Source organism: Vulpes vulpes, chromosome 5, assembly GCF_048418805.1.
Source record: "Vulpes vulpes isolate BD-2025 chromosome 5, VulVul3, whole genome shotgun sequence".
Lineage (NCBI taxonomy): Eukaryota > Metazoa > Chordata > Mammalia > Carnivora > Canidae > Vulpes > Vulpes vulpes.
In genome coordinates, this window is record NC_132784.1 from 34051589 (window position 1) to 34073612 (window position 22024).

At 56.2% G+C, this 22024-nt stretch overlaps 1 protein-coding gene across 1 annotated transcript; it reads right to left on the minus strand.

Moving 5' to 3' along the window:
• Nucleotides 1-14532: 14532 nt before the first annotated feature.
• Nucleotides 14533-17675, minus strand: LOC140598991 (protein arginine N-methyltransferase 2-like). The gene is made up of 4 exons (XM_072757819.1): nt 17508-17675; nt 17089-17225; nt 15578-15749; nt 14533-15109 (listed from the first exon to the last, which is right to left on the minus strand). The coding sequence occupies exons 2-4, from the start codon at nt 17220-17222 to the stop codon at nt 15077-15079; spliced, it is 339 nt and encodes a 112-aa protein (XP_072613920.1). The 5' UTR covers nt 17223-17225; nt 17508-17675; the 3' UTR covers nt 14533-15076.
• Nucleotides 17676-22024: the final 4349 nt, after the last annotated feature.

Consider the following 22024-nt stretch of genomic DNA (forward strand, 5'->3'; position numbering starts at 1 on the left):
ACCCAGACTGCAGGTGTGTCTCTCTGCCCAGCCTGTCATATGGACCCTGGGCTCTGCTCTCTGTGGAAGGAGACAGGCACAGGCTTCCCACCAGGCTCACAGAATGGCAGGTGCAGAGGAGAGGTCCTAGCAGATGGTCTAACTTCTTTCCTTCCTTTGCTTTATCATTTCTTGTGATAAATTAAATGTTCCTCCACCTTCCAGAGCTTTGGCTCAGAACAAAGGGCTCATTTTTCTGAAGCTATGAACTGGGCTATTTCTTATCATCTCCCAGAGCACTTGTTCTCCTAAACTTCCTTACCATGTAACAGGCACAGTCTACTCTTCCGTGTCCTACCTGCTAATCCACTGTGTCATTGTAACCCATTCCTGTGCTTGGGACTTGTACGCAGTAAACTGGGTGATGCAGCTGAGCACATCCCCTCCATAGCTAGTAAGCAGCCGCACAGGAAGATGGCCCAAGGAAGACTCTGGGCCTGAACAACACGGGACAGACAGTTACAGCTGCTCAAAAAGAAACTCAAAGATGAAACGGGTCTAGTCAACCTTGAAAATACACTGAGAACTATGAAATTACCCACTGCAGGGGTAACTGCAAAGCAGCAGCAGCTGTGGAGTCTCGTACAGCAGTGCTGTGGGACTGTCCCTGCAGGGGTCCACTGTGACCCCAGGGGCTGGGGTCAGGGCATCGGGGAGGGCCGCTAAATGGGCACCGGCTTTCCTTTTGGGGGTGTGTACAGTATCTTGGATGGAGAGAGAGGTGGTGGTTTCTCAGTTTAAAATGGTTAATTTTAGGCTACATGAATCCCACAGGGGCTGGGATCCTTTGCGGGGAGGGAGGCAGGGGTCCTATGCAGGCCTGTCAGCCCTCGAAGACCCTGAATGGGTCCTCTGCTTGCCTCTGCCATTGTCTCCAGGCAGCCTGCCCACGTGTCGCTAGTTCGGGCCTGTCCCCACCCACTGGGCTGTGCTGCAGTCCACTGACAGTGGTGGAGACATCAGACCCTTGCCCTCGCTCTGACGCCCTGCCCAGGATGGCCCAAGGGAAGGGGCACACATGGGCCCTGGGCTGCCCTGGAGAGCAGCTGTCTACCAGTCGTGTGCTGTGAACTGCTTTTGTGGAGAACACCTTGATCCTCAGCTGGTCCCGGCCCGGGTCTGGGCAGAGCTAGGGGCCTGAGTCCTCTCGCAGTACATTAAGAAGATAATTCACCATGACCAAGTGGGATTTATCCCCAGGATGCAAGGTTGGCTCAACACTCGTAAAACAATCAATGTGATAGATCATATCAACAAGAGAAAAAACAAGAGCCATATGATCCTCTCAATAGATGCAGAGAAAGCATTTGACAAAATACAGCATCCATTCCTGATCGAAACTCTTCAGAGTATAGGGATAGAGGGAACATTCCTAAGCATCTTAAAAGCCATCTATGAAAAGCCCACAGCAAATATCATTCTCAATGGGGAAACACTGGGAGCCTTTCCCCTAAGATCAGGAACACGACAGGGATGTCCACTCTCACCACTGCTATTCGACACAGTACTAGAAGTCCTAGCCTCAGCAATCAGGCAACAAAAAGAAATAAAAGTCATTCAAATTGGCAAAGAAGTCGTCAAACTCTCCCTCTTTGCAGATGACATGATACTGTACATAGAAAACCCAAAAGACTCCACCCCAAGATTGCCAGAACTCATACAGCAATTTGGCAGTGTGGCAGGATACAAAATCAATGCCCGGAAATCAGTGGCATTTCTATACACTAACAATAAGACTGAAGAAACAGAAATTAAGGAGTTAACCCCATTTACAATTGCACCCAAAAGCGTAAGATACCTAGGAATAAACCTAACCAAAGAGGGAAAGGATATATACCCTAAAAACGACAGAACACTTAAAGAAATTGAGTAAGACACAAAGAGATGGAAAAATATTCCATGTTCATGGATTGAAAAAATTAACATGGTGAAAATGTCTATGCTATCCAGGGCAATTTTCACGTTCAATGCAATCCCTATCAAAATGCCATGGACTTTCTTCAGAGAATTAGAACAAGTAATCTTAAGATTTGTGTGGAATCAGAAAAGACCCCGAATAGCCAGGGGAATATTGGAAAAGAAACCAGAGTCAGGGGCATCACAATGCCATATTTCAAGTTGTACTACAAAGCTGTGGTCATCAAGACAGTGTGGTACTGGCACAAAAACAGACACACAGATCAATGCAACAGAATAGAGAACTCAGAAATGGGCCCTCAACTCTATGGTCAACTAATATTCAACAAAACAGGAAAGACTATCCACTGGAAGAAGGACAGTCTCTTCAATAAATGGTGCTGGGAAAATTGGACATCCTCATGCAGAATAATGAAACTAGACCATTCTCTTACGCCAGACACAAAGATAAACTCAAAATGGATGAAAGATCTAAATGTGAGACACGATTCCATCAAAATCCTAGAGGGGAACACAGGCAACACCCTTTTTGAACTTGGCCACAGCAACTTCTTGCAAGATACATCTATGAAGGCAAAAGAAACAAAAGCAAAAATGAATTATTGGAACTTAATTAATGTAAAAAGCTTCTGCACAGCAAAAGAAACAGTCAACAAAACCAAAAGACAATCTACAGAATGGGAGAAGATATTTGCAAATGACATAATCAGACAAAGGGCTCATATCCAAGATCTATAAAGAACTTACTAAACTCAACACCCAAGAAACAAAATCCAATCATGAAATGGACAGGAGACATCAACAGAAATTTCACCAAAAACACACACATGGCCAACAAGCACATGAGAAAATGCTCCACATCACTTGCCATCAGGGAAATACAAATCAAAACCACAATGAGATCCCACCTCACACCCATGAGAATGGGGAAAATTAGACAGGAAACAACAAATGTTGGAGAGGATGTGGAGAAAGGGGAACCCTCTTGCACTGTTGGTGGGAATGTGAACTGGTACAGCCTCTCTGGAAAACTGTGTGGAGGTTCCTCAGAGTTAAAAATAGAACTGCCCTACGACCCAGCAATTGCACCGCTGGGTGTTTACCCCAAAGATACAGATGCAGTGAAATGCCGGGACACCTGCACCCCAATGTTTATAGCAGCAATGTCCACAATAGCCAAACTGTGGAAGGAGCCTCGGTGTCCACTGACAGATGAATGGATAAAGGAGATGTGGTCTATGTATACAATGGGATATTCCTCAGCCATTAGAAGGATGAATACCTACCATCTGCTTCAATGTGGATGGAACTGGAGGATATTATACTGAATGAAGTAAGTCAATTGGGGGACAATCATCATATGGTTCCACTCATACGGGGAATATAAAAAATAGTGAAAGGGATTATAGGGGAAAGGGGAGAAAATGAGTGGGAAATATTAGATAGGGTGATGGAACATGAGAGACTCCTAACTCTGGGAAGCGAACAGGGGTAGTGGAAGGGAAGGTGGGTGGGGGGACGGGGTGACTGAGTGATGGGCACTGAGGGGTGGGCACATGATGGGATGAGCACTGGATGTTATGCTATATGTTGGCAAATCAAACTCCAATAAAAACATAGACCAAAAAAAGAGCTAAGCCAAAGAGGAACATTAAACATTTGCTTTCAATGACATTTTCTCTTCCTCAGCCATCCTAAAGGACAGCATTGCAGACTGCCCAGCTGACCAACCCATGAATCCAGGAGGAAGTGAGCATGCCTCTCCACAGGTCAATCTAGAACTGTTTTCTGAAGGAGACTTCAGAAATTATCAAGTCAATTTTCTGGTTGGATAAAGTATTCTATATCTATTCCTTCCATTTTTCAGACAATTCTATAACCAAAGTGCCATGTGGGTGAAAGTCACACAGGGCAGAGTCAGAAACCCTTGATGTCCATCTCTGACAGCCACCTGCTAGTCAAAGAGCAGCCACCTCTCCCCACAAGGGTGATGCTGCATGTGTCCTATCTGTTTCAGGAGGTGTGAGACTCAGGGGGAGGGGTGTATGTGTAAATCATACTGTAAGCCATCAAACACAAGAAAGGAAACAAACGTACAAAGGAAAAATATCTTTTGTGTATATAGAAATATTAGCAATATTAGCATACCATATTTCATTTTTACTACCTTTGGGCACTTGTACATTTTCTTTCTCTGAAGTTTTCTATCTAAATATGATATATTGGGAAGCCTGGGTGGCTCAGTGGTTGAGCGCTGCCTTCAGCCCAGGGCCTGATCCTGGAGACCCGGGATTGAGTCCCACGTCAGGCTCCCTGCATGGAGCCTGCATCTCCCTCTGCCTGTGTCTCTGCCTCTCTCTTTCCTTCTCATGAATAAACACATTAAATACTTAAATAAATAAGTAAGTAAGATATATTGCTGGTACCTTAGCAAGGAATCCAGGTTCTGGGTGGCTCAAATGTAACAGATCTTCACCTCCCAAACCAGAAGTACAACAGACAGTTCAGGAGGAACATGCATCACCACTGGGTGAGTGGCCACAGAAGAGGCTGGGGCTCTTCTTTAGGAAAGAAGGGGTGGCATGAAAGATCACTGCATCTTTATTTGTATGGTAAGGGCTTATTTATCTATTGAGACAAATCATCACTTTTCTCAGAGTAACTTAAAAGTCAATCTGTGATCTCTCCCCACTCTCAAGCTGAAATAACTACATTTTTAATGCTTCAGACCTAAAAAAGAAAGAAAGAAAGAAAGAAAGGAAGAGGAAGAGAAAGAGAAAGAGGAAGAGGAAGAGAAAAAGAAAAAGAAAAAGAAAAAGAAAAAGAAAAAGAAAAAGAAAAAGAAAAACTCCAAAAGGAGTTTTGCAGGGGAAAAAAATCTTGATAATGTGCTCTGGGCATGAAAAGCATGGCTCCTAACGCTTGGCAGGAACCAGAGAAACAAAGATACAAGTGACTTTGTCTAGGAAATAAACACAATCCTGGGGTGGGAGTAAGGACAAGAGAGAACCGTGTGGGACCAAGAAAAAGCAATAAAATGTGAACGGAGGTTCAACCTTCTGGAAACACGGTAGCCAGACACAAAGCTGCAGGTACCGACTGCAGGCCTCACCAGTACCCACTGCACACGCTGAACAAAGGATAGAGAATCTCAGAGAACATGCTAACCTCAGTGGTTCCCTGTGTTTCAACAGAAAAATTACTTACGTCCTCTCTGCATAGGCTAAATTTTGTTCATATCCTAAAAGATACCTCATCCAACAAGGCAATCTCATGTCCCGGTTCCAAAGGGTGTTTTGGGGGACTCACAGGAGGCTCTCACAGGGTGGGGGTCAAAATGGACACGGGACTCAGGCAGAGGCCTCCGCAGGGCCTTAGCAGGACAGATGAGCGGAGCACTCGGCATCTACAGAACTGTGGGACCCCCCAGAACCATGAAGCCCTGGGGTGGAGGCCCCTCTGCAGCAAGAACAGTGGGGTCCAGATGCTGCCGCTCTCGTGCCCCCAACTGCACCCCAAGGAGGGACCCCGACTTGCACGCTACCAAACGACGGTGTCTGTGCTGCATTTTGCGTCCTAGCAACTGGAATGATGCCGTCCACATAAGCCGCCCGAGCCACACGGGGCTGCCCTCCCACTCCAACCCCTGCCGGTGGCAGAAGAGACGTGCTTTCAGCAAACAGGTGGTCCGTGACGCCGTCACACACGAAACCCCCAAACACCCGCAGTAAGTGGAACCTGCACTGAAGGAGGGAAACCATACCCCAAAGGACAAGGAATGGAAGGAAAGTTAAGGGGGCCCACGTGGACTCGGAGGTGTCAGGTACGGGGGGGGGGGGGGGGCACCTGTCGGGCGACCAGCGCGGACCCCGGGACAGACACACTCCCGCGCACACCGGGTCTGAGCGAGCGGCCCGCATGTGCTCCTGAGAGAACTCTGGGCTCCCGGGAGGTCGCGGCGCCGCGTTCCCCGAGGACGGGGCGGGATGATGGGACAGGCACGCCCCTCCGGGAGCTGGGAGAGGCCGGGGCGCAGCCTCGGGACACCGAGGGCTCCGCTGCAGCACCGCCACACCGCGGGGGGCCCGGGGCAGCCGACGCGGGGCTTCTCAGGGAGTCCGTGTCCGCAGCTTCGGCCCCAGGTCTGCGGTGAACGGTCACGCGGCCCCTGGACAGGCGCACGCGCGGGGAGGGGCCCTTCCGGTGGCTCAGGCTGGCCCCGGGCCCCCCGCAAGCCGCCCCGGCGTGGTCGGTGCTGGGCACACGGCCTCCAGCCCCAGGGGAGGCTCCGACGGCAGCGGCGGCGAGCCACGGGGACAAGCGCACGCCCTCGGCCAGGTGGGGCGCAGGGAGCCGCGGGGCGGGGCGCACCTGCACGGCGGGGGGGCCTCACCCCTGCGTCCCCGAGGCCGAGGCCAGCGGGCTTCCCCCGACAGGCCCGACTCTAGGGGCGCGCGGCGGCGCCCGGCTCCGGCTCCACTCCCGGGGCTTCAGGCCGCAGGGCGCAGGCGCGGGCCTCGGCAGGGCGTTCGGGGTCGCACCGCCCGGGGCGTCTCCTGAGGGCGCTGATCCCGGTGACACGCCCGGCCCTCGGCCCTCGCCCCCCGCCCCCCAGGCCCGTGTTTCGCAGCGAGGACACAAGCCGGCCTGACAGGGACACGGAACACGACGCAGCAGCCACGGGCTCGACCCAAGGGGTGCCCCAGGCCGCCAAGGAGCATCGAGATCGCGGGGCGGCTTCGGCCTACCTGCAGGCGGAGGCGGTCTACACCGCCACATGCGGGTCATGCGGGGGGTCACGCGGGAGGCAGGACCGTGCCGGAGCGCCGTCGTCCTCGTGGGGCCCTGAGGGCCGCTCCGCCAGGGAGGGCTCCCGCGGCGGCCACAGGCGGGCACAGGCGAGGTCGTCCAGGAGGCCGGCCGGATGCAGGCGGAGCCGCGGGACGGGCGCGCCACCGGCTCGGGGCCCAGGTGCCTCCACCCACAAAGCTCGAGGCGGAGGCCACGTGCTCCCTCGCGCCCGCCCCCGCGGCGAGGCCTCCGAGCTGCTCCGCCGGCCTGACCGGAAGCCAGGGCTCTACGGGGCCTCCTCCACCTCCCCTGCTGCTGCCCCGGAACCGGAACCGAGCAGAGGAGACCTCGCGGGAACTGCTGTCGGGACAGCCTCCAGGGGAAAGCTGGCCTTACCCGGCCCAGGGCAGCAGGAAGCGCCAAAACTTCCGGGCGGGCCGCAGTCACCTGTAGCCAATGAGAAGCCACCACCATCACCTGCAGCCAATGAGAAGCTGCCACCACACTCAGCCAGTGAGAAGCCGCCACCGCCCTCCAATGGGCTTTCCTTCCATACAGCCCCGCCCACCCCCTTCCATAAGAGTTTCCCGCCCGCTGCTTACAGGCTGTGGCTCCTCTGCTGCTCCTGGAGAAACCCGATTTGCTGGTAAAATAACCGTTTTATCTTGTAAGGTCAACACTTTCCGGCCTGTGAATCCCCCAGCCCTGCCTGGGAAGCAGAGAACCCAGCTTGAAGACTTTAACTATCTTACCTCTCATAGATCTATGTGGCGCCCTCGCCTGAGGAGGCCGTGAACACTGTGACCTGCCTTAAGTCACTAAAATCCATTTTTGTGGGCTACGAGGCCCCGGAAGCAACCACTAAGGTAGTTTGCTCTTCAAAAACCATTTCTTGTTTGCTCAGAAGCCAGTTTTCATCAGATGTTGATTTGGGCTTTGCAGACTGTAACCCACTCCCTGGGTTTCCTGACAAAACACCATTTTATAGATGACACGTGTCCCAAGGAGTAAACCCCCCCCCCCCCCCCGGGCTGGACACCCAGGCGGCCTCCCTTTATTGAACTGTGCCGCGTGTCAGGTTGTACTTGAGAAAAGTGCAAGATAATTTTGAATATTTTCTGCGGAGTTTCATGAATATGCTTTTGCGACGACTTAATGTGAATCTTTTGTAATCTGCCAGTAATCTTAATGTGTGATCATACTATATTATCAGGTTTGTAAAATGTATGGACTATAAAAAAGAAATTCTGAAAAGATGCAAAACTAATGCTATATTCATGCATTAATTACTGAAAAGTTGCACTGGCTCATCAGTGTTGAATGGAAGCATCGTTCAAATTTATGAAATGACTATTCACGACTCAGAGTATTTTCTGGCAAGAAAAACAATTATTCATTCAACAAATATTAGTGTTAGAGGTGTTAGGGTACATCACTGAAATTATGCCCTGTTGAGACTTCTGTCCTAGAGCAGAGATGGGAATGCAGAAGGAACAGCTGGCTTATTAATGTAACAACTGAGGAAGCAGACGACTTTTATCTTGGATACAGAGAAAGTATAAGATGCACTTGGAAGATGCTGAAAAGAATTTCAACAATACAATGTTACCAACACAAATTCAAATTGTTATGTAAGATTTTTTGTGTGGAAAATCAGCATAATGTTTTAATAGGCTTATTTATATTTATATATGTAAGCATGCAAATTCTTAATATTTAATAGGTTTATTTATTGTATACTTTTATTGATGAAAACATCTACACATACACAGAATAGAGCAGTGGACTTCATACATGTCACCCAGCTTTAGCAATAATTAGCATTTTGCCATACTTGTTTCACTGATCTTCAGGTTTCTTTTTGCTGGAGTAATTTCAAAGAAAACCCTAAACACGTCATTTCACCTGGAAAACCATCAGTTGCATCTCAAAAAAAAAAGGCATTTTCCGGGGCTCCTGGGTGATTGTCTGACTCTTGGTTTCAGCTCAGCTCATGGTCTCAGGGTCTTGGGATTGAGATCAGACTCTGCCCTCAGCAGGGAGTCTGCTTGTCCTTCTCCATGCCCTTCCCCATGCTCTCTCTTGCTCGCTCACTCTGGCTGTCTCTCAAATAAATAAAATCTTTTAAAAGAAAAGACATTTTCCTACTTGTGGCATTTTCACACCTATGAAAATTCACCATGATTTCTTTTTTTTAAATATTTATTTATTTATTTATTTATTTATTTATTTATTTATTTATGATAGACATAGAGAGAGAAAGAGGCAGAGACACAGGAGGAGGGAGAAACAGGCTCCATGCTGGGAGCCCGAAGCAGGACTCGATCCCAGGCCTCCAGGATCTCGCCCTGGGCCAAAGGCAGGCACTAAACCGCTGAGCCACCCAGGGATCCCCTCACCGTGATTTCTTAACGTCAGTTTGTGCCAATTTCAAATTTAAACTTGCCATTTCTGAAAAAGAAAATGTTCTTCCACAGTTGGGGTGTTTTGTTTTGTTTTGTTTTTTGTTTTCAGTTTATTTATTCATGAGAGATACTGAGAGAGAAGCAGAGACATAGGCAGAGGGAGAGGCAGGCTTCCTGCGGGGAACCTGATGTGGGACTTGATCCCAGGACCCCGGGATCATGTGCTGAGCCAAAGGCAGACATTCAACTACTAAGCCACCCAGGGGTCCCTTGATGGTTGGTTTTATTCCCATCAGGACTCAAACGTGGTGTACACGCTGTATTTTGTTCCTGTGCCTCCTAGACCTCTCTCTCAGCCCACCTTCTCCAAGTGGAGACAGGATCTGTGCTGTCACTGCCACAAGTGACTGAGCAGTGTATCCATCCCCCAGAATTCCCCAGTTGGGACCTGGCATCTGTGGACTGCTGTTTCACTAGACCTTCTACCTGCAGAGTAGAAGTTAGCTCTAAATGTTTGACTAGATGCAGGATCCTTTTTGTTCAAGAATATTTTAAAAACCAAATATATATATTTTTAAATGAATGACACTTGTGATGGTTAATTTTGTGCCAACTTAGCTAGGCCTATTTAGCCAAACATTGTTCTAGATTTCTGTGAAGGTATGTTCTAGATGTGATTAACATTTAGATCATTAGACTTTGAGTAAAGCAGATGAGGCTCTCCAGTGTGATGAGCCTCATGCAGTCGGTTGAAGGTCTTAGTAGAGATGAGACTGACCTCCCTGAGAAAGGGGATTCTGATGGCAGACGACCTTCAGACTCAAGCTGCAGCGTGACATCTCCTGGGTCTCCAGCCTGCAGGACAGAGGCACGATCCACATATACAGATAGTGATGACAAGAATAAAGATAGAGACGCTGTAGATTGAGAGAGATTACATGGGTAGCGCACGTAAATCCTATTGGTTCTGCTTCTCGGGAGAACCCTGACAAGACAGTACTTCTTAAGGGAGAATATTTCAGGAAACACAGCTCCCCAAAATATAAAAAGGGCAACATGAAATGTCAAATTAACAAAAAGTAATGCTGAAAATATTGAAGTTATGCTTGCCTCCAGTTTCTCTCTTCTGTGTTCAAACTGAACTTTGATGAATTTCAGAAGTGAGCTCTTGCTCTTGGATGGAAAAGAGTAGATTGTGGCCGGCTATAGCCACGTTTTCCTAGTTAGTTAGTTTACACATCAATTAATATTAATTATGGTCTGGCACATTAAAAACAAACATATTTATTCCTGATAGGGCCCCCACTCAACCTCCACTTTAATGTATTTTTTAATATGTAGCCCATTTCTTTTTTGTAAAATTGGCACCAATACCTATTGTGGGATGCTGCATAAAGTCTGGCCCAAGACAGCAATAAATGTCAATGGTCATTATCACCAGCATCATCACCGTTTGCTTTGCTCTGAGTCCACGTGGAGCTCCTCGCACGGCAGAGAATGCATTTGCTTCCAGGGTGAGTTTATGAAATGACATTTTAAAAATGGGACTCATTTCCCAGGCCTCACTTAACAGTACTCCCAGCTGATATGGCCCGTCTCCCCCAAAAGCCGACCCTTTGCTTCCCCCAGAGGTCCCAGCTCCTCTCGCATTATTCATGGCCCTCTGGGCTGTGTGCAGTCGAGTAGAACAGCTCAAATGAGGTTCGTGCATTAGGGAGAAAGCTGCAGGGCAGTAAAGAAGCCTGCCCATCCCTGCCCCTTCCCAACCCACAAGGGGCCTTCTTTTAACATACCCGAAGTCACCATCCAGTGCTTGTCACAACACATGGTCACACCAGCACCTGCCTGGCAGCTGCATGACCTTGGGGAAACCTCTTTAACCTCTTCAAGTTCCATTTATTAGTCTGACAAAAGAGGGACAGTGTGATTTCAGGGCTCTGTGAGCATCTGCATGCGTGAGTGTGAATGAAAGCTCAATAAATAGACAAACAGATGGATGGATGGACAGATGGCTGGCTGGCTGGAGCATGTCTCTTGCAGATCCCAACACAGTTCCATATACCTGATCCTCGCCACATCCTTGTGATGTGAGCAGGGAAAGTAAAGTCCCCTTGACAATGAGGCAACCAACGCAAGACCCTGGCAGGATGGAAGTGGGTGTCAGTTTTCACAGTAAAGTGCAGTTTATCCTGGTTACCTCTCACCACGGTGCGAAGTTGAGGACAGGTGTCTGGTGTCAGGTCACTATTTCCTGCACGAATACTGTATGGACAATTTCTAAAGAAAAAAATTCCTATCTCACTATGTCAACCTAAATTATCATATACCTTAAATATAGGTTAGTGTAAACTCCAAGCAAATGCATAAACTGACTATCAATAGAGCCCTATGCCGGTGCCTCTGGCTGCCACCAGCGCCCAGGTCAGGGCTCCAGGGGGGACTCGCCCTGCCGGCGGCCCCCCACCCCTTGCTCAGTCCAGGCCAGGCCCCAGGCTCCACTTGCTACTTTCCGTATTTCCTGTGGAAGCAGAGCGGCCAGGGAGACCAGCTGGGGGCAGGATGCTGCAGCCATCCCAGGGGGCTTCTCTCCACGTGGGGCCATCGCAAGGCCGAGGTGCTGAGCTTCAGCTCCCCAGGGGCGGCGAGCAGACAGACCAGGGCAGCCCAGCACCCAGGTGCCCCCCGCATCTGGGCTGAGCCTTGGCTCCCTCCCGCCGTCTGCTTGCCGCCCTCCCCACTGCTGGGACGGCGGCCCAGTGTGTGCCCGGGGCAGGGGCGCTTGCAGGCCTCTCGGGGCGCAGCAGCGGGGACAGTGCCGGGAGGCTGCGGGGCAGTGGGCCTGGCTCAGGCGCCACACCCCCCCTCCCGGCCCCCCGCAGGCTCCCCGGGACGCACCGGCCTCATTCCCCCTCGGTCTCCCACTCCTGCAGTGCCTGCCACTTTGCCAGGCCCCGTGCTGGCCTCAGGGGGGAAGGCTGGGAACCGCTCAGAACCCGGGCTGGCCGGGCTGCGGTGGCTGGAGGCTGGAGGCCAGAGGCCCGAGGCTGGAGGCTGGAAGTCGGAGGCTGGAGGCTGGAGCCTACCCTTGAGAGCCCCAACAACGCAGCAGGGGCAGCAGGCCGCGCTGCATGCCCACGAGTCGCCCCCACCCAGTCTGGGCCCTGGGCGCCGCCGCACATGGGCACAACATGTTTTGTAAAAAACCAGACAGATGCAGGTCAGTCGAGGTCTTCCTGTTGCAACAATGACCTTGCCTGAGCCTCCAGGTCTACCACGGGGTCAGCTCCAGGGTGTAGAGGGCGCGGGGTCGGGCCAGGGGGTCGGCCTGGGGCTGCTCCCCCCACCCCCCCCACAGCGGGGGCAGCCCCGGTGAGCAGATACCCCTAAAGCCACCCCACCCCGAGCACAGGCCAGCTGCCAGGCCTCCAAGGGGTGCCGGGATGGGGGCTGGCAAGCTCGTGGCCCTGTGAGCAGCGCACGGTGGGGCTGTGCCACAGGAGTGCCAGGCGCCCCCACAGGTGCTCCTGACATCCCCTGTGGCCCCCCCATCATTCAGGGGTCCCCGACATCCCCTGCCACTCCCCCATCATTCAGGAGCCCCTGACATCCCCAGAGGCCCGCTCTGCAGTGGGGGTTCCATCCCAGCACAGGGATGTCGGGGGTCACAGCAGGGCCCCGCAGTGTGACTGCATTGAAGATCAGGGCCTTAAGGACATGGGTCAAATGAAGGCCGCCGAGGTGCAGCTGTGTCCTCGGTGGCCCGCTCCCTCCCGTGGCGGCTGCCTGAGGGGACGAGGAGGTGCAAGCGGCGGAAGCATCGGGGCTGAGAGAGCAACACGGCTGCCCGAGAGGATCCCGGCGACATGGTGGCCTCCAAGTCATCCGACAGCATGACGCACATTCAAGTCCTTGTGACCTCAGGGGAGTGAGATCACTCAGGTCGTCCTCTGAGCACAGCGACATTCAGCTAGAGATTAATAAGAAAAAATACTTATTAATTGGAAAAATACTTACTAATTGTGGCTTATTGGAAATTAAGCCACAATTTCTAAATAGCCCTGGGACAGCAGAAGAACTCATAATGGGAATTAGAAAATACTTGGAACCGGGAGATACTGAAAATAAATCAAAATATGCTGTTGCCGCTGCAGCAGCTCTAGAGGAGAAAGCAAGGGTGCGCGCAGCAGAAGAGGAAAGAAGCTGCAACTCCACCGCCGGAGCAGCCACCCCCGGGGACACGAATCCCGAGCCTGCCCTGACGGCCCGAGAGAAACCGAGGCGGGGGTGGGGGGGGGGGGGGTGGCGCTGAGCTGTGCACCAGGGCGAACGACGGAGCCGTAAACGGAGAGCAGATTCCTTCCACCGGATGCAGCAAGTGTATCCTTAAGGAAAATAATGTCGAATCGGACAAAATAAAACTTAAGAACTTCTGTTTATCAAAATAGAGAGAAGACTAAGCCACGGAGCAGGTGTTCGCAGAACAAGCCTATGAAGGGCTTCTAGCCGGGCCCCGCCAAGGACGGCCAACGCTGAGGACCCTGGCTCCCGGGAGCCCCACGGCGGCTGTGCACCCAAGGGGAACGCGCGGGCCCACACGCACCACCCGGCCGCACCTGCCGGGGCCGGGCCCGGGAGGCCACCCGCTGGCCACCTGCTGACCACCGGCGGGGCAGGACGTGGCGGGAACCTGCGGCAACACGGGGTTGGGGCTCACAGGTGCCCGTGAGCTGAGCGACGCCCACAGCAAGGGACAGGGCCTGGATGGCACCGGCCCGGCGGCTTCAACGGCCCGGGGGCTGGACGTCCCCCAGCCCAGCGGCCTCCCCCCTGGGACCTGGAGACCTGGCCCAGTCCCCGGGCAGCCGCCTTCTGTGGGGCTCTCCCCCGGAAGGGCACGAGTCCGTCCCAGGGGGACACCCTTGAGGCCTAAGCACCTCCCAAACACCTGCTCCTAACGGCCCCCTGCCGGGAGCCTCAGCCTAGGAGTGTGGGCGGCACAAGCTTCGGGCTCCAGAAGCAGCCTGTGTGCCCCACCGGCCCCAGGAAGCTGCACGTCACGGGGGGCACCACCCTCGGAGGCACTGCGTGCCGGGCACCTGGGGCGGCCGCTCGCGGCTGACGGTCTCGGTCGAGTGCTTGTTACAGGGAGATGCACACCTGCACACCCGTCACTCACGCGGTTGGGATATACCGTTCATATTGCAATGTAAAGTCAACTAAAAATCAAAACAATACACACCAAAAGACGTAGACCTGGACCTACAGGCAGGGACATTCCTTCACACCAGGTGAGAAAGGCTACAAAGCAGCACACGAGGTACGATCCCACGCTTGCCGACACAGCACATGCGCACGGAAATGAGATACACGCCAACACTCATTTCTTTAAAAATATTTATTGAGTATGTGCTATGCGCCAACACATAATTTACGCGGAAGACACCTCTACGACAGTACTATCCATGCAGAGTCCCGTCACATGCATCACCGCCTCCAGGCCCTGCACGGCTTTGGGGCGCCCGCCTTCGCACGACAGGGAGGGGCCCGGGCAGCAAGGACACCATGACACATGATGCGTGAACAGCCACTTTCACAGGAGTTTAAGGTTGATGCGTGTGTGCCCTACGAGTTGAGATCTAGACCTAGCTTAGGGACACGGTGCCACCGACTCGGCCACGAGCCAGACTGTGGACACCTGGGGACACAGCCTACTTCTAGAGCACAGACACGGGCAGTGACAGGGGTGAGGGGTCCCCGCCGAGCCCCACGGGGCGCCTGTGGAGGCCCCGAGGAAGGGAGCGCGCACGCACACGGGTGTCCTGCCGCCGGGCAGGGGAGCTCGCGGGCCACAGGAACGCGGGCTCACATCCAAGCGCGTCTCCGCCCGGGCTCGTTCCTGCAGCACCTGCTTCCCACTTCGACCATCATCTCCAGATGGGAAAGACCTTCTCTCCAACCTGAAAACAGACAAAGCAAATCAGTCATAATAAACCACTTGAGTGTGACTCATACACAGCACCTCCTGATGATGACTCAGGATGGCACCCAAGAGCGACTTCCAGGCAGAGAAGTTTTCTTAATGACCAACATTAAGACTTTGACATAAAATTAGCACAAAATGGGTAGGGGACCAGAGGAGAACCGTCGCGTCCCCTCTGCCGTCCTGCACCAGGTGTGGGAACGGTGGCCCGGCCCGCTCTCCACCGGGGCCTCCTGGACACGGGAAGGGTGGCCCTGGGCTGGGCCCCTGCCCTCAGACTCACCTTCCTGCCCCTGTTTCCTGTTCTACCAATAACAGCATCCACTTCCCGTGAGGAGGGTGAGAAAGCAGCGAAGGTGCGCCAGGCCGAGGCCGTGGCACCTCGACCGCCACGCCCGTCTCCCAGCACCAGCACCCAGCACCCGCCCTGCGGCACGAGCCTTACTTTCTGCGATGTGGGGTCTTGTGTGGAAGTGACGGACCAGCTGAGCGCCACGGACATGTGCCTCCTCCACACGGGGTTTCTCTGCAACACAACCGAGCCTGTGACCACATCTCCTGAGAACACGGACACAGGCTCGTCCATCATAAACAGCACCTGCTTCCAGTGGGTGGTTCTGCAAAACACTGGGCACGCGTCACCTCTGTGGGGCGAACCCCCAGGCTGCCCCGCGGGGCAGACGCACCAGGCCCACGGCGAGGCCTCTCTGGGTGCCAGGGACTGGGCCACAGCCCAGCGAGCACGCGGCTCTAGGTGCACCCAGGCCCCCGCACCCTGGCACGGGGCGTCTACTGCGTCCCTGCCCAGTCCCTAGGCTGCCAAGCCGAGTTCTAGTTTCCGCAGCGCAGGAAGGCCGCTGCCCCTGGGAGTCGGGCTGGAGGGGGTGTGGCAAGTGCGACATCTGGGACAAAGGGTCACGCTCCGCGCTCTCCGGGTTCTGCAGGCCCTGAGGACACGGCTCCATGGCCTCGGGGTCACGCTCAGCCCTCACGTCCCTCCGGCCCCAGCTGCCATGAGGGCCCCTGTCCCCGCGTACCAGAGCACTGCCCAGGCTCGGCACCTGCCTGCCCCACCCCACCGTGTGCGGGCGCACGACCACCCGGGGCCTGAGTTTCTGCCCTCGACTGGTGACAGCTCGCATCTGTGCGCCGGGACCGGGAAGGGCAGCCGGAGCCCTGGCCCCGCCACCTCCACGGACGCTGCAGCCAACAGCCTGGCTCCTGTGGTGCGGACAGACACGAGGCCCCAAGGACCCCCGCTGCAGCCAGTGTTGACCCGAGCAGCGCGGCTGCCCACCCTGGCCCGGGCACCTACCGCGCAGGCCCATGGAGGCCCCAGGAAGGCAGCGCTACGCCAGGCTGCTGGGTCCAGCTTTGAGGCAGACCGCAGTGCCCGGCACGCCCGAGCAGCGTGCAGCGTCAAAATGCTACTGCACAGAAGTGTCCCAGGGGCGGCTGGGGGCTCAGTCCGGGGAGTGTCTGCCTTCGGCTCAGGGATGACCCCGGGGCCTGGGATCAAGTCCCGCATCGGGCTCCCTGCTCAGCGGGGCGTCTGCCTCTCCCTCCCCCGACCCCACCCTCTGCTCATGTGCTCTCTCGCCCACTCTCTCCCTCCAATAAAATCTTAAAAAAAAATTTGTCTCAAGAAACACTGACCTTCCTCAAGAAAGTCTTGGGGAGTTAAAAGCCCCTACAATTCCATGGGTTGTGCTTGTATTAGACCATGGGAAGCTGAAGCAGCGTCCAGGGCAACTGAGGCAGGCAAAGTGCACTCCTCCTGTTCATGCAGGGGTCAGAGGGCAAGCAGGGCAGCCCAGGGCAGGGGTGGGTGGGGCACAGTCCCGGTCCCCCGCCCATCGCCCGCACACGCTGCTGCCTCCCCAATGGCCGTGCAGCAGGGGACCTGCACCCACTCCTCCCCGGGCAGCGGAGCCCCTGCGGGTGCTGCACACTCACGGGTGAAACAGGCCTGTGCTCAGCACCAGCTGTGGCTCGTCCTCCTCCAGGCTCTGGAACCAGACACTGAACCAGGCCGTAAATCCATGCAGCGTGCCGGCCTTCCTGATCTCAAAGTGCAGCTCGCCTTTCATGGTCTGTTCAGGCAACAATAAGGAAGGGATGCAGCTCCCGTGAGCGCATGACAGCAGGCGGTGAGGGCTCCGGAGCAGGAACTAGCAGCTGTCCTCCGCCAGCCCCACTCAGATGCCGCTGCACTGCCTGGCCCCACGTCTAGTCCAGTAACTGTGGATGCAACTTGCTAGTGTAGCCAAACACAGCAAACCTGCTCCTCAGGAAAGAACTACTAAAGCTGGCAGCACAAATTTACATGCTGCAGATAATCAGAAAAGGTTTCAAGCAACGTGGGCCTCACTTGCCTCATTTTCTGGCCCTATATTTGAGTGGAATCCTATTTCTTCTCAATTCTTGGCATAAAGAACCTCTCTATACTGCAAAACTAAGTGCAGAGCCAACAGCTTAGCTCCCGGCTGAGCTCCACGGGGTTCTCTGCACCTCCAAGCACACCCTTAAAATGAGACCCTCCTGAATGCACACGCGCCACCTCGTGGCAACAGGGGGAATGTAAGAGTAAGAATTAAGAATTTTGTCATCCACGGTAGCACAACTTAGAAAAAAAATTTTTAACTTGAAATCCTTGAAGAAACTAGATATAATTTATTAGAATCTCAAGATGCTGAAAATATTAAACATAAATATAAAAATGAGTAATGATGTTAAAGAGGTCCGTGAAAAAAATAATGTAAAAATACAAAATCAGAGCATAAAAAAGACAATACTCAGGGAAAATCAAAGGCAAGTTTCCTCAATCTGTTTATTCGCACAGAGTCTGGTATGTGCGCCTCCCACTTAGCCTCCGGGGCTCTCACCTCCAGGTCAGCAATCTGCACGGTTCTCATGTCCAGCTGCAGGATGGTGCACGGTTCAGACAGTCTTCTGGCTTCAAAATGTGGTTGCACTTGGGCTTTGAAAAAAACTCCTTAATTGCTAAAGATCTAGGGAAAAAGTCAAAGGAGTTGCTCAGAGGCGTGAACAAACAGCTCAGGTTCAGACACACACATTCGCTTTGTCTCCAGCATGAGCAGGAATTCCACGCCACCGTGTGCGGCACAAGGGCCCCAAGGCAGGGCCGGGGGTCCCTGGGGCGGCCCGCTGAGCGTGCGCCGTGTGCGAGCACACCTACGCCCTCCTCGTGGGGCCTGAACACACCAACACCCTTCCCACCCAGGCGGCCTGGCCCACCCCACCGCCATGGCTCCGGTCACCATGGCCCCCTCCCGACACGTGGACAGGAGGTCCGTGGGAGTCGAGCGCCGGGTCACCACGTAGACACTTGGTCATCTCACGGCACAAGCAGGGTGAGGACGGTGAGATGTGCACACACGGCCCTGTCTAGATGGCTCCGTAAGAAATGCTCTGAAGGGGCAGGACTGTGGGCCACGGGCCCGATTGCGTCAGCCCTCACCCTGCGCCGGGCGTCCTGCCGCCTTCACCTGCACTGCCGAGCATTGCCGCTGGGTGCAGACGGGGTGGGGGGGTCAGTGGCTGTGGGGCCGGAGCCTCAGGGCTCTGCATCTCTTGCCTTCCAGGGACAGGGAGCTGCCCGGCCCCAGCCCCCGCGAGGCCAAGGTGAGAGCCCGTCCTGGGCCCCGGGCAGGACGTGGGCGGGGGGGGGGGGGGGGCGCTGGGGCCAGCTGTCTGCACTCCGTCCCCCAGGACATCCCCAGGCATCTCCCCAGTCCCCTGTCCCAGCGTAGCACGGGCTGCCGGGAATGCACCCCAGACCCGGAGCCGCGGTCCGCAGGGGGCCCTGTGCCTTCCTGGCCCCTCCGGGTCCCGCGGGGGACTGGACGCGGCCCGAGCGCCCACCTCCCGGGCTGGAGCCTCACCTGTGGCCCCCGCTTGTCCTCTTCCAAAAACTCCGCCAGGAGACCCAGCGCACAGACAGATGGATAAAAATGCTCAAGCGAAGGGACCACTACCTCCCCAGTGAGAAGGTGGGGCGCTGGGTGCCCCCAGGGGCTCTCCGTCCTGACGGGGCTGGGAGGCCACCCTCAGTGTCCCCCTGCCCCGTCCTCCGGGGAGCCCCTGCCTGGGGAGAGTCTGCTGGGAGCCCAAGCCTCCCCAGGCCCCGGGATGGTGGTGGGGGAGCATCAGGTCGGGGCCACGGTCCCTGCTTCTCCTGGGGGATGGGACCCAGCTCCAGGGAGACCCAGCCTCTCCGAAGACACCCTGGAGCCAAAGCCGGAACCTTCTAGATGCCTCGCGCTCCCTGGGCTCCAAGGGGCCGCCCTGGGTCCCTCTCACCAGCACTGCCTTCCTCCCCGCAGCTGCGGCTCCGGGTCTACAAGGGGGTCCCGCCCCAGGTGCGGGGACAGGTGTGGCTGCGATTGCTGAAGGTCGACCAAGTTAAGGCCAGGAATGTCGGGAAATACCAGGTGGGGCCCTTCCACTCCCCGTGGACCCTCAGTCCCCTCCCCACCAGGGCTGACCCCCTGTCCCCTCCCCACCAGGGCTGACCCCCCATGTCCCCTCCCCACCAGGGCTGACCCCCCATGTCCCCTCCCCACCAGGGCTAACCCCCCATATCCCCTCCCCACCTGGGCTGATCCTCCATGACCCCCCTGTCCAGGGCTGACCCCAGGTCCCCTCCCCACCCGGGCTGACCCCCCATGCCTCCTCCCCACCCGGGTTGATCCTCCACGTCCCCTCCGTGTCCAGGGCTGACCCTCAATCCCCTCCCCGCCACGACAGCTGGGCATAGGCCCTCACGCAGGCCCCGTGGGCACAGTGGGCACTCCCGCCATCCCCGGCCTCCTAGGGGAAGGAAGGAGGTTCCTGCAGGACACACGCCCATGGTGGCCCCAGGGCTCCCTGCCCAGGACGGCAGCTGCTGACAGGTCGGGGTCTGTGTCCCTGACGCTGGCTCCTCCTCCTGGGGTCTCCCTGCAGGAAATGAAGGAGGCAGCCCTGGTCTCCTCCCGGGACATCATGCAGATCGACCTGGACGTCAACCACACGTTTTGCAGTCACACCATGTTCTGGGACTGCTACGGGGTCGGGTGAGGCTGCTGGGCCAGCGGGGTTTGGGGGCCCAGGGGAGGTCCGGGGGCTTCTGTGCAGGGCCCACGGGGTCTCTGAGGCCAGGGGGGAACGACAGCAGCAAACAACACACTGCCACATGGTAGGGTGCTGGGGATGACCCCCGTGCCTCCACCCCCAGGGTCTTGGGGATGGGGAGGCCCCAGGACGGGGCCTCCAGGGGTCACCATCTGAGCTGAACCCCAAGGGGGTGAGGGGCGGCCCCGTGAAGAGCAGGGGGCCGGGGTGGGGATGTGGGGGGCAGTAAGGGGACCTGGGGGCCAGGGTGCATGGCCGTGGCTGGACCAGGACGCATGAACCCAACGAGGGTCGGATAGGTCAGGGTGACACCCCCTCTCAGTGCTTTATGTACTTCTGAATTCTGGGCATTTTATTTTAGACAATTTGCAGTTGGTGAGCACACACAGTACGATGACCCCCAGATGCCGCCCCGGTCCAGGCAGGCCCTGCACTGAGCACACGGGGCTCCAGCGACAGGGTCACAGCAAACCCCAGACGGGGGTGGCTTTTATCTGTAGACGACTCCGTGTGCACCTTAGAGAAGGCCCTGTGTCCGCAGCCCCCCACCCCATCCCCTGACCATTGCCCCCACGCCATCCCCCTACATCACCCCCACACCATCCCCCACACCCCCACACACCCCACCCCTCCACTATGGGTCCCGCCCCCCCACCAAGGAGGTGGTGCAGCTGCCCCCTGTGGGACATGCTCAGCCTCCCCAGCCACCTTGGGGTTCTCTGGACGGCCTGCTCCCGTCAGAAGCCCGGGTGTCCCGTAGAGTCCCCAGGGGCCGCGGGGAGGTGGGGAAGGCAAGGAGCCCCTGACAGGGGGGTGCAGGTGGGTGGAGCAGAGGGTGCAGCTACCTCTGTGTGCAGCGGGCAGGGTGTGTGGGAGCCCAGGACCCCAGGGGTGACCTGCATGGGCGCCAGGGGCGGGGCTGGGGAGCCACCAGGCAAGGGTGGCTGGGCTTCCCGGGGGCCGCTCGGACCGTCTCCCCACGAGAGCTCGGTGCTCCTCCCTGCAGGGAACCTGCTGCCCCCCGGGGCCCCCTTAGCCCTCAGAGCGCAGCCGGGTCAGGCTGACCTGTGACTCCCGGCCCAGGGGGAGCCGGCCTCCAGCAGCCCCGGCCCGGGGGCCACGGAGCTGGGGTGCAGACTCAGGCTGCCATGCGGGGGGCATTGGGCAGCTCCTGGCAGTGCTGAGGGGGCCGCACCCCATACCCCCCCCGCGGGCTCAGATAGTGACCCCAGGGGTTTGCAGCCTGTATCGGGGTCACACCTGCATGACGTTCCCTGCTCTCCTCATGGCGGCTCAGACCTGGAGCCCCGAGATGCTTTGGGATGGGCAGGCCCAGGGTGCCCCCCACAGAGTCCAGTCCAGGGACATCTGGGAAGGCCTGGGGTGTGCTCAGGGCCACGGATGCCCCGGCAGCGTGGGCTCGACACAGGGGCCACGTGGGGCTGGTGGTGTTCCTGGGACACGGGCCAGGCCAGGGCAGGGGAGGAGAGGCATCAGGGCCTGTGAGGACTGAGGCAGGGGGAGCGCTGGCTCCCAGGGGGTCGTGCAGGGGGGCCGCTCCAAGGCTGGAGAGGGCGCTGGCGGCGCTGGGGGAGCCAGGAGCTGCACACCTCATGGCGGGAGCTGCTCTGAGGCGTCAGACACCCCAGAGTGCACATAACCCCCAGCACGCTGCACATGTGAGGTTGCCCCCTGTCCCCGTGGGCAGACCTGACCCCAGAGATCAGCCCCTGCGGAGGGGCCCTGTGGGCCATAG

Coding starts and splice junctions, on each gene's coding strand:
- LOC140598991 (XM_072757819.1), bottom strand. CDS start 17,222: ATGAAAGGCGAGCTGCACTTTGAGATCAGGAAGGCCGGCACGCTGCAT. Junction 15,750..17,088: donor AGCACAGGCCTGTTTCACCC/GTGAGTGTGCAG, acceptor AGTGTTTTGCAG/AACCACCCACTGGAAGCAGG. Junction 15,110..15,577: donor AAGACCCCACATCGCAGAAA/GTAAGGCTCGTG, acceptor GTCTGTTTTCAG/GTTGGAGAGAAGGTCTTTCC.